The sequence below is a fragment of the Telopea speciosissima genome, chromosome 3 (assembly GCF_018873765.1).
Source record: "Telopea speciosissima isolate NSW1024214 ecotype Mountain lineage chromosome 3, Tspe_v1, whole genome shotgun sequence".
Taxonomy (NCBI): domain Eukaryota; kingdom Viridiplantae; phylum Streptophyta; class Magnoliopsida; order Proteales; family Proteaceae; genus Telopea; species Telopea speciosissima.
In genome coordinates, this window is record NC_057918.1 from 43,758,214 (window position 1) to 43,770,665 (window position 12,452).

The 12,452-nt window shown below is 36.9% G+C and overlaps 1 protein-coding gene across 1 annotated transcript; it reads right to left on the reverse strand.

Moving 5' to 3' along the window:
* Positions 1 to 1,518: 1,518 nt before the first annotated feature.
* Positions 1,519 to 3,069, reverse strand: LOC122655204 (gibberellin 2-beta-dioxygenase 6-like). Its single transcript, XM_043849418.1, has 3 exons — positions 2,609 to 3,069; positions 2,062 to 2,380; positions 1,519 to 1,755 (listed from the first exon to the last, which is right to left on the reverse strand). Exons 1-3 carry the CDS (start codon positions 3,067 to 3,069, stop codon positions 1,525 to 1,527), a joined length of 1,011 nt encoding a protein of 336 aa, XP_043705353.1. The 3' UTR covers positions 1,519 to 1,524.
* Positions 3,070 to 12,452: the final 9,383 nt, after the last annotated feature.

Sequence of the window (12,452 nt, forward strand, 5' to 3'; positions counted from 1 at the left end):
AAAAATTACCAAGAAAAGAAAAAATTTTAAAATGGATTATCCAAATTCCATCAAAATCCAAATCCAGAGGTAAGGAAAACCTACTCTGATATTTTTTTGGGTAAAGATCAGCAACGTATATATTAAGATTAGAAAAAGATTGTTACATCAAGCAGGAGAGGGGAGATAAATAATAGCCAAGGCTGGCCATTCCCTGCTCACAAATACAAACATCTCGCTCTAACCTCATAAATGTTAGAACCTGTAATAAGGGCGACCTGCAGCTTCCCATTCGATCACAAAGAAGATTTAAATTAAATGTAGGGAGGATGATAATCCTGAGACCGTACTAGATGAGAAAAATAAATATTGTGGTTTACCTCCTTGTGGACCATAGTAATCTGTCATGACTGGATGTTTGGAATAATCCTCTAAGCCTCTCTGGAGTCTCTCACTTCTTAGTCTATTTCTTTCTTAATTTTCTCTTAAGTTTTGCCTTCTCAATGGGACGAGACAAGTGATTAAATAGAAAGAGTGACTTAAGTGTGTACCTTATATGTAACTCCTCCAACTCCTCCCATTAAGGAAGTAGAGGTAGTTACATGACTTCATTACTTGTGTAATTAGAACATTAAGTAAGTGGAAGTTTAAATGACTTCATTGCTTGCTTAATTAAAAAATTTGGTAAGTGGAAGCTTGCATGACTTCATTGCTTGCTTAATAAAAACATTAAGATCAAGATTAATTGTGCCAATGTGGCAATCATATGCTACATCAGCTAACAGTTTAGAGACATAGTTATTCCTATTCGTAGAGATAGAGAGAGTTCATTGGGTGTATAGGAGTTTCGGGTTAATGAGATATAGTGCTTATTATCCTCTTGTATTCTCTATTGTTGTTAGTAGATTCTTCTCACTATCTTCATCCATGGCTAAAAGTCGAATGCATCATATTTCTCTTGCAATGAAGACCCATAGTTAGAAGGTAATTTTTGCAACACAACTCGACCTTGAATATCTTGCACAACACTCTCCATAAGCTTTGTCATTAGTGTAGTTGAAGGCATGGTTCTTGGCCACATCTGATATGATCGCTTCCTTTGAATCCAACCCTAATCACTGAAACCATGCCATATTTCTTGGTTTTCTGGCACTGTTAATCCCTTTTCTGATTGCTATTTCTGTTGGCTATCTCTCTCTCTCTCTCTCTTGCTCTCTCTCATTTGCAAAATCAAAACCCTAGTCTCCTATTCACTTGATTCCACTCCACCACAAAGTCAGCATCTGGTGGAAAGAAGAAGGGAGTCTTTGGCTGAACCGAATAAGAACTGAACCTGAAACCAACAACGGAATTGTATAATCATAACTGACAAGAAATGTTTAACCGAAAAAACCGAACAATAGTCGGTTTTGGTTTGAGAAATTGGAACCGAGATATACATATATTCGGTTTGGTGTTGGTTTATATCTATTACATTTGGAACCGAATCAAAACTGAACCAATATACCGAAACCGAACTGATATACACCCTTACATGTAACCGACCTAAAGGAGAAATCTCGAAAGCCCCACTTTATGTCCAGTTTTCTTCACATCTTCTTGAACTTGTTTCCTATATTCTCCAAAAGAAAACTTTCTATATATGGAAGGTTCTCTGCAACTCTTGATCAAGCAATCATAAGAAGGACATAGAAAGTAGGCGATTGAGTATCTTTCCACCTTCCCATTAGATATCACCTTGTGCTCCACACTTTTATATTCGTTGTTGCTCCAAGCCTACATTTAAAGGAAAGAGATTATGATACAAAACATAAGACACTGGAAGATTTGGTAAAACAAAAGTTGATTAAAAAGGGCGTACTCAGTTTACAAAGCTCTGGGGAGGGTCATAATGTACGCAGCCTTACCCCTGTTTTCACAAAGAGGCTGTTTCAAGACTCGAATCTGTAACCACTTGGTCACAGTGGAGCAACCTTTATAGTTGCACTAAGACTCGCAACTACTTGGTCACAATGGTAAAATAAAAGTTGATTATACAGTGCAATTAGGGTTTACACATGAATTAATCATCACACCGAATACCTGGAAAAGATCGCCAATGTTGATGATAAGTGCATCTTGATTAGGTTTTACAGCAACCCATTTGGAATCTTTCATGAGTTGCAACCCTCCAACTTGATCTTGATGAAGAATGGTAAGGAAGTCACTGTCTGTGTGAGGCACTAAACCGAAAATCCCTGGTATTGGACACTTGGGATAGCAATTTAAGCGAAGAAAGCAGCTACTTTCATTGCAAATTTCTTCAAGAACTCCCTCTGGTTGACCCAAATTCTCTGCTAGAACTCCTGCAAGTAACCGTGCAAGACTTGACATTGCTGCTGCAAATTTCTCCAGCACTTCCCTGGAGGGCACCAGTAGAAGCATCTTAGATTTAATGTTTATTTTTCTTTTAAATCAAACACCATGGTAGGGTTGCCTTTTCAGGATTCAGTAGGTATGGATTCTTAATTTGATAGAACTGTAATTAAAGATGCCAATAACATTCATTCTAACCCTAGTTTTCTTTTAAGAACCAAAATCAGATAAAAACAAAAAGTTTAATGGTTGGTGATCGAGAGTAATAAAATACCTTAGAGTGCTGAACTCCCCATAACAAGCCTCATCTGAAATCTTAGTGAGAGGAATATGAAAGGCCTCAGACCAAAAGAAATGCTTTAAAGAAGTAGCAGTAGGATTCCCCCATGTATATGAATTATTGAGAAGCCCACAACTAGCTTTCCTTGCAAAGGGTGTTTCAAAAACCTTTACTTGCTCTCTTCTCATCTCCCCAATAAGCTTGGGACTGATCCCATGATTCACTACCTGGAAAAAACCCCACTCTGATGATGCCCTAGCAATTGCTTCCTCACAAGCCTGTCTCACATTATGGTTGCAACTCCTCAGACCTCCAAGATCAATCAAGGGTAGTTCACATTCTTCTATCACTTCACACTGTTGATCCTTACGCTGCGACGCCGCCAGAATTTGAGTTGGTTGACGTAACAATGATCCATATTGGGCTAGAAGAGGTGGATCTGATGAAGTTTTCATATGATCAATCAATTAATCAATCCAAATAAAGAAAAAAGAAAAAAACCTAACAGTTTGTGTAGCAAGTAGAGAAGTTTTTGCTGAAGAATCCAACTGGTTATAAGTGTTTGATGAAAGTTCACCCATTGAGATCTCAAATGGGATTTACATAGTGTTGTGAAGAGTGGAGAATGGATATTCTTTGAAAGTACTGTAATTGTAATGGACAAGAAAGAAGAATGCACGGCAAAAGTCAAGCTCTCGAATGGCGACATTTGTCATGAAGAGAGGATTTCCTCAGAACATTTTCTATCTGGGGGGCCTAATCAGATGAAGTGGAAATATTTAAAACAAAACAATGTGAAGAAAAACAAAGCCAATGTACTAAAAAATCAAATAATAATGAAGTTATTTGCAAACCTAACTTCTTTTGACTTCCTTACAATATGCTCCTTAAAAAACAAACAAAGCTTCTATAGTATAGGATAAGGAAAGGAGTTTCATGGAAGGAAAAGGAATTTGGAATTTCATGGACTTAATGGACCACCGTCTAGAATCCTCAAATTACAATCTTTTATCTTGGAGCAGTGTTATGTTTATAGTTATTATTATCCTTTAATGTAATTTCCTTCTCTACTTCACCAACTTCATTTTCTTGATATAATGAAAGAATAGCTAGTTTAGAAAAGTGGCTTCTCTCTTATCAATTGTTGAGTAGGATTAGACCAAATAAAATCCTCCACCAAATTATATATGTTACCCTATATTGACTTTAAAGCTGGATTAGGAAAAAAATAAATAAATAAATAAACTGATTTGGTAAGGTGAAAACATTTGATATCATAATTTCTCCATGTCTCAAAAGCATGGTCTGAGTGTGACAATTGATGAACATTCTTGCATGATTAACATTGTGTCCTAGAAAGTGAATGGTGTTAGATTCGGAGTGAGTTTAAAGGGAAGTCTATTTGCAATAGGGCGCGGTCAAGATGTTTCTATTTATCATTTATGGTGGGCGAGAAACAAGAGGAGATGTACCTCCTCTCATAAGTAGATTTGGAATGCTATTGAGTTTGATGTCGGAACCAAGATTAACCATCTTCATGCCTCGGACTTAAATTGTGGCTGTCTAACAACAAACCAAGGATGTTGTTCCTCATGGGGTTTGGAGATCAGGCATCTTAAAATTTTTTTTTTTCTTTTTTTTTGGTTTCATTGTATTTGTTTGGGTTTGCCCTCTTGTTCCCTTGTAGGTTGTTCTAATTAATTTTTCTTTTCTTTTATAATATATTTCTATTCACCCAAAAAAAAAAAAAAAGTGTTCTTGATTAACAATGTGTCCTCCTCGAGCTCCTAATATCTTGGAGTTTTTTTGGTGTTGTCCAGAGCATGATTGGGTCACGTTGAAAACTGATGGATGCTCATTGGGTAATCCTGGAAGCGCCGGAGTAGGTAGTGTCTTCAAAAGCCACTTGGTTTCGGTCTTACATTCTTTTAGTATTTTCCTTGGAAACAAAACAAATTTTCAGGCAGAATTTGCGCGGATTATTCTTGGTATCCATCGAGACTTTGATATGGGGATCCGGAAATTATGGATCGAATGTGACTCAGTGGCGGTAGTTATGGCTGTTCAATCTTAGACAACATCCTTGGTTTGTGATGCTACTTCAGCATTTCCTGGCATCTATCGAATGGAAGATCTCTCACTACTATAGAGAAGCTAATCAAGCGGTTGATTACTTGGCTGAGGTGGCTGCAAAACAAGGGATTTCTTCATTTTCGATTGATTTTACTTCAACATTAAAGAACAGATTATAAGAGATTTTCAGCATAGACCTAGGTATCGGTTTTCTAAGTAATCTTGTCTGATTTGAGATTTTCCTACCAATGGGCATGCCAAAGGTAGGATCTTAAAATTTTTTGTTTTTGTTTTGTCTGGTTATGCCTAGACGTTAATCTTGTATTCTTTTATTTTTTCCTCTTTGAATACATTCCTCCTGATCTTATAACAAAACAAAACAAAACAAAACAAAACAAAACAAAAACAAAAAAAAAATAAAATAAAATTTGAAAGAAGGGCCTAAGTTTAAATATCTTTGAATCCCTCTAAATATCTAAGACGACGACGCGGCTGCTGCCTATATGACTCCAGAAAAACCTAAACCAGTTACATTTTTCTTACTAAACTATAACAGGAAATCCAGTCTGAGATACAAGTTGGGAAGATATCTATGTAGTTCGAACACACGTGAAGGTACGTGCAGTTGTATACTCGAGAAAAGTTAAAGAAGGTAGTGCAGCTCTACAGATCACTAATTGATTATTCTAACTTGTAAGTTCAGAGTTATTATTAAATGGTACAAGAGCACAGTGGCATGCATGGATGGCTATTGAAAATGAATTAGATCCTCACAGGATTCACCTAGAGATTATTGTGAAAGTGTAGATTATTCCAAATTTTATTTGGAAAGCACAGAATCTTAAGGTGGCTTGAAACAACTAGTTTAATAAAGTTTGACCTGAACACAATCACTTTACAAATGCAAAAAAAAATTCAAGATATGATACAGTAGAGTATTAGATTTTGGAACTATGTCTATTAGGAAAAGCATTTGGTGTTACCCATTAATGAAAAGCTGTTGTAGTTATATGTAAAAATTATGATACAAGACAAACTAAATATGGTCCCCTGTTCATAAGGTCCAGGTACAGAAATCTTACTTTCTCATAAGTGGGGGAAAGTTCATCTGTGTAGTCAATAAAATATGGGAAGTTGAGGAAATTTTTTGTTCTTTTTCCAGGAGAAGAAAATGTGGTTTTGTGGGTGATCACTTTGGCTTCATCTCTTTTGATCAATTTGAATCCTCACTGGGTATGATAGGGCCTCTTAATGGAGGGTCAGGACAAGAGTAGAAGCAAATGGAAGTATCTTTTGGGGGTAAGAATCACCACATGTGGGATAGTGGGAATTTGGAAGCACTGTCAAGAGCAAAGCTACTGGACTTTCTCAGCACCTACAATAACACATCCAAAATTTATACACAAGATCATGCTTTTCCTATAATTTGTTCAGTGATCCAAGCACTTGAGACATTTGTTGAAATTTTGGGGATTAAGAAAAGAAAACGGTTTCAGATCCATTACATTTGCAGATTTCATTATGAAGATCATATTTATACACATTAAATGGGACACCCTAGTCATCTGTGAGAGAGGTTACACAATTTACCTAGGTAAGTCTTGAGAGACAAGAAAGGGAGAGAATCACATAAAATATAGAATCCTAACTTGAGAAGGAAACTGAATAAAGAGTTCCTATAATGGGAAACTCCTTCTTCAGTTAATACACCCCCTCAAGTGGAAGAGTCAAGGCAGCGAACCTTCGACTTGTCCCGTAGAAACTGAAAACGAGCTGCCGGTAGAGCCTTGGTAAGAGGATCCACGAGCTGATCAAATGTAGAGATAAGCTAAATGGATAACTGACGCCTGGCAACAAAATCACGAACAAAGTAAAAAATCGATCTCCACATGCTTAGTGCGAGCATGAAAGACCGGATTGGCAGACATATAAGTGGCGCCAATTTTGTCACACCAGAGTTTGGGAGGTCCCCAAAAAGGAAAGCCAAGTTCTTTGAATAACGATTCCAACCAAATTAACTTTGTCGATACATCTGTCAGGGACTTGTATTCCGACATAGTGGAAGAGTGGAAAACAGTATGCTGCCTTTTGGAATTTCACGAAATGAGGTTGGGGCCAAGGAATATGGCATAAGCACCAGTGGACTTACGATCATTATGATCATCACTGTTATCAGCCCAGTCAGCATCAAAGTATACCTATAGAGTGATGTTAGAGGACTGCTCGATCAAGAAGAAGACATACCATGAGTTGAGGTATGCTTGAGGTAACACAAGATGTGTTTGACAAGTGCCCAGTCGTAACACCCCGTAAGCAGGTCATGAATATTTTATTGGATATTAGGTGTTATTCTTGGTGATTTTATATTATTTTATTAACTAGCATAATATTTTATAATATAATAATATAAGTTATATTTATATGTACTATGGTAGGTATTATATGATTGTAAGATATATTGACATGCTACTTTAGCTTGATATTTTAGGACTTGAGAGACTTATGTGCTACGATAAACAGATTGAATCTGCAAATCATTGTAAAAAGCAAGGTGAGAGAATCGTACTAGTATTTCTATATGATGTATATTGAAATGTATGAGTATGACTTTGTGTTTTATGATGTATAATTTTAAAGCATCAAGGACAATGATTAGAGATAGAGAGATAGAGTAGTGACATTGTAAGTTGGGTATAATATCAGAACAATGATTTGAGACAGGATATAGAGTTTGAGGGTTTAAGAAATTATCTAATTTATTGTTGTTAGGTTTGTAGAGTCAATTCACTTCTGCTTAAAGAATTGAATTTGACTCTTAGTCGAATGGGATACAAATTAGTTATCTATGTTTATGTGATATCTAGATATGTAACCAAGTTTTGAGGATGAAATTTTTATAAAAGGGTGGTAAGTTTGTAGAGTCAGTTCACATCTACTTATAGAATGGAATTCGAATCTTAGTAGAATGGGATACAGATTAGTTATCTATATATGTAACAAAATTTTGAGGATGAAATTTTTATAAGAGGGGGAGAATGTAACACCCCGCAAACAGGTCCTAAATAATTTATCGGATATTAGATGTTTGTTTGAATTAAAATAATACCGCAAGCGTACGGGTCAATCGTAGCTACGGGTCGAACACGAGGAGATATACGCCACTCTATTTAATTAACTTAAAAATAATGCAAAGTGAACCAAATTAAAGTGTTAAATTAAACTATTGAAAATTAATGCATCCTAACTCATAAGCATCTAACAAAACTAAGGGATTAAATTGGCGTCCTAACACATGAGCATCTAACCTATCAAACTAAAGCGAATTGAAAGGAATAAAAAAAACGCAGCCACACTTCATAATCACATAAAAAGAAATAAAGGAGTAAAAGTGCATCCACATACCACAACCATATAAAAAAAATAAAAGCAATAGAGGGAGAAGAAGAAGAAGATAGAGAGAGATAGAGGAAAGGGAGAATGAGATTAAGGGTTTAGAGAATGAGATACCTTGATGTGCTTGAATACTTGAATAAACTCACCATGGCTTCCTCTTCTAAATCTCCATGTCTTGTCATCAACATAGGAACTTAGACTAGGAAGCTTTAAACTAAAACTATTACAACCATTAAATTAGACTTATGAAATCAAAACTAAGAACTTGAAATCAAAACTAAGAACTTAAGCCAAAAATAGGAAAAGAAGAGAAAATTTCACTAAATGAATGAAATAAAAATTACACTAAAAAACTGAATTAAAATTGAACTAGAAATTAACTAAAAACTGAACTAAAAAACTAACTTCTTACAACCCAAAGGGCAAGGGGTATTTATAGGGGGAAGAGAGGAGAAGAGAGAAGAGGGAAGTGTAGGAGAAATATTCCCTAAGAAAAGAGAATATTCTCTTCTCCTTCCTCTTTTACAATGCCTTGAATCCTAAGAAAAAAGAAAAAAAATAGAAAGAAGAAGAAGAGAAGATTGTTTACATAGACCTGCTATTTTTAGAAAAGTAAATTTCTAATTCTAATATGTGCTTCCTTTTCTTTGTAGATATCTTCTCCAAGCAATAAAATCAAAGCATCTTTGATTTTTCAACCTTCCATAGATGAGAAAATATCTTTCAAAATAAATCTATCCCAAGTAGAATTCAAGAAGTGCCCTTGAGAAGTTGGAGGAAAGAGAGAGTAAGGGTGATGACTAGGATTCCTTCAAGAATAAATAAAATACCCATTCTATCCTTCAGAAAATGTGGAGCATGGGGTGCTTATATAGGCCTCACCATTGTGTTCCTTGCGAAAAATCACCCAAAATAGACCCAAATTTCATCCAATTTGGAGTTCGGGAGCCCAAGATATCTCAAGTTGAAGTTGGACTGTCCAGAGCCCTCCAAATGGAATCTTTCGGGTACAGGAAATATAACTTCTAATAGTTGCGTTAAGACCCCTGAAATTGAACTTTCGCTTCACTTTGTCCCCGGCCGAGTGTCAATAATTACAAATAAACCCCTATAGACCATTTTCGTGCTTCGCTACGGAAACGGCTGTAACTTCTTCGTTTCAACTCGGAATCAAGTGCCGTTTGACCCGTTGCGAAGCTGACTCGATGGGCTACGCATCCAAGCCATTAACACCTTTAAACAGCTTAAAAACATTTTCTTAGCATCATCTCCTCCATTTTCACAAGAATTCACCTAAAACCTGAAAAGCACAAGAAAGCACCGAGTAACTCTGTCCAATGTGGTAAAATGTATGCTTTATGCCCTCAGATTTCACACATAAATGTGCTCATCAATTTTCTTGGTGAATATTATTTTATTGAGTAGTATAATATTATAATATAATGATATAAGATATATTTATAAGTACTATGGTAGGTATTATATGATTGTAAGATGTATTAACATGATGCTTTGGATTGGTATTTTAGGACTTGAGAGACTTAGGTGCTACGATAAACAGATTGAATCTGCGAATCATTGTAACAAGCAAGGTGAGGAAATCATATTAGTATTTCTATATGATGTATATTGAAATGTATGAGAATGGCTTTGTGTTTTATGACGTGTAATATAGTGTATAAGCATGATATGGATTATTGAATATTTGACTTGTATGCATGATTAATGAATGTGAGAAAATTATATGTGTTGTTATATGAGGTGTATTGAAATATTTGACATGACACATTTAAAATGATATGATCATGAGATGAATGATATGATGTTAAGTATTATATGACAAGTTGTATAAGTATAAGTTTGTGTATAAGATATGTGAACATGTTAATGAGAAATATAAATATGTACGAGATATGTGAACAAGAGTACGACTTATATGAACAAGTGTACAAGATATGTGAATCATGTGAATGAGATTGAAAATAGTAGTACTATGAGAACATGACCCTGTGAATAACATCCCTTTCTAGTAGGGGCTTATGTATTAAATGAGGTTTCTTACGAACTAAAGACTCAATAAAATCTTGTATGTGGACGAGCTAAGGACTTGATAAAATCATATATGTGATTCGAGAGTGGTAAAATCCTATATGTGATATGAGAATTATGAGTACGAGTTGATGTATTGACATGAAGCCAGACTCTCCTCTTTTATACAGTCCACTATTGGTATTTCACAATATTGGCTAGTACCTGACATAACAGTAAAACATTGTGTTTGTACACTATTATTGAAGCACATGAGCACTTGTTCATAGTGTATTATGTTTTCCTCACTGAGCTATTATCTCATCGTTGTAATAAATCTTCTTTTTCAAATGATGAGTTCAAATGAGAGGTGTACACAACTCTACTCTATAGGTTGTGAGTGCACTTGGTGTACTAACCTTAAAGACTGGTCATAAGAACTTATGATGTTTGGTTAAACAATGTAATAATACAACCTTTTGATATAATATAACTTTTGATAACTATGCTGGACTTCAGCATTTGCCACCAGTAAATGTATAGATAATGTGTAAACCTTAAATCGAGGTCTAAGTGTTTTTAAGTTTTCCATTGTGTATGTATGTGATGTTTGGGATTTGGGTTATTATACAAACATGTATGGTGGTTTCTGACCAATGCACATGAGGGTAGTACCTTATACCTTGTCTGGGTTTGGGGTCGTTACACCCAGTGATCATTAGTAGGCGAGTTCATGAACTGACATGCCCTATTGACAACAAAGGCCACATCAGGGCGTGTTAAGATGACATATTGCAAGGCACCAACGATGGAGAGGTAGAAGGTGGGATCGGTCATGGGTGGGTGTAACCCCTATGACGGACGGTTTAATGGTGGTAACCATGGAAGTCTAGATAGGCTTGCAATTTACCATGCTGGAACATTGGAGAAGGTCTCCAATATACCGACATTGACTGTATAGGATCCCCTTCGGATGAGTGAGTGCTTCAATGCCCAGAATAAATGTAAAAGACCCAAATCCTTAATAGAAACTTTAGAGGCAAGGCGACGAAGAAGAGTAGCCATCTGGGATTGACCATTGTTGATAAGCAAGATATCATCAACATAAATGAGAATATCCATTGTAGTACTGCCTTGTTTGTAGATGAATAAGGATGGATCCACTTGAGAAGCAGTAAAGCCCAAAGTAAGGAGAAACTAAGAGAGCCTGTGAAAACAAGTTCTAAGGGCCTACTTCAAGCCATATAAAGAGCGAAGAAGATGACAAACATGATTCGTAGGATCCACAAAGCCAGCGGCTGAACCATGTAGGCTTCCTCGTTAAGCAAACCATGCAAGAATGCATTTTTGACATTCAACTGTCCAATCGGCCAGCCCTAGGAAATTGCAATGACTAGAACTGATCTGATAGTAGTGGGTTCAACCACAGGGCTTAACGTCTTTGTGTAGTCAAGTCCTTGTTGTTGATGGAAACCCTTCGCAACAAGCCTTCCCTAAAACTGTTTAAGAGAACCATTCGCCTTCCGCTTAATGCGATACACCTATTTGCAGCCAACAAGATTCTTTTGGGCATTAGGTAGGACAAGAGCCCAAGTGCCATTATGGATCAAGGCATTGAACCCAGCTACCATCTCCACATACCATTCAGGGTATTTGGGTGCCTAGAAGTAATAAGTAGGTTCGGTGGCAGGGGTGGTAGCAATGAGGGAATGGGGAGGGACATTATGGGAACGAAGCTGTGTCTGATGTAGGAGAGTGGGTGGTGGAGGGGGAGGAGGCGGTTGGTTAAGAAGTTGTAAGCCGGTTAGGAGAGAAGTAGGGGTAGGGGATGCTAACAAGGGCTGATAGAGTTCAGCTATAGGGTGAGTGCGAAGTAGTGTAGAGGGGCCGAATGAGAAGGAGAACCTGGGAGTAACTTGGGGTTGAGGAAAATTGGGAGAGAGGGAGCCACAAAGGGAACTGGAGAGAGAAGGGGAAACCACGGGTGGAGCTTAGGGAGAGGGCAGAGCACCAATGGGGGAGCGAGAAGGGGACTTGAATAGGGGCAACACTCCAAGGAGTAGGAAAGGTCGGAGGACAGGGTGGTAGATCAAGGACAGAAGTACTTGCAAAAGGGAAAACCGATTCATCAAACCGCACATGACGAGCAATGTAGAGGTAGTTGGATGATGGGTCAAGACAGCGGTAACCAATGTGAGATGGACTATACCCATGAAAAATGCAAGGAGTGGAAGGGAAGTCAATTTTGGTGATTGTATGGGCAAAGAAATGGGAAACAACAACAACCAAAAATTTGGAGAAAAGAGTAGTCAGGGGTCTTTTTTAGGAACCAGTCCAAAGGGAG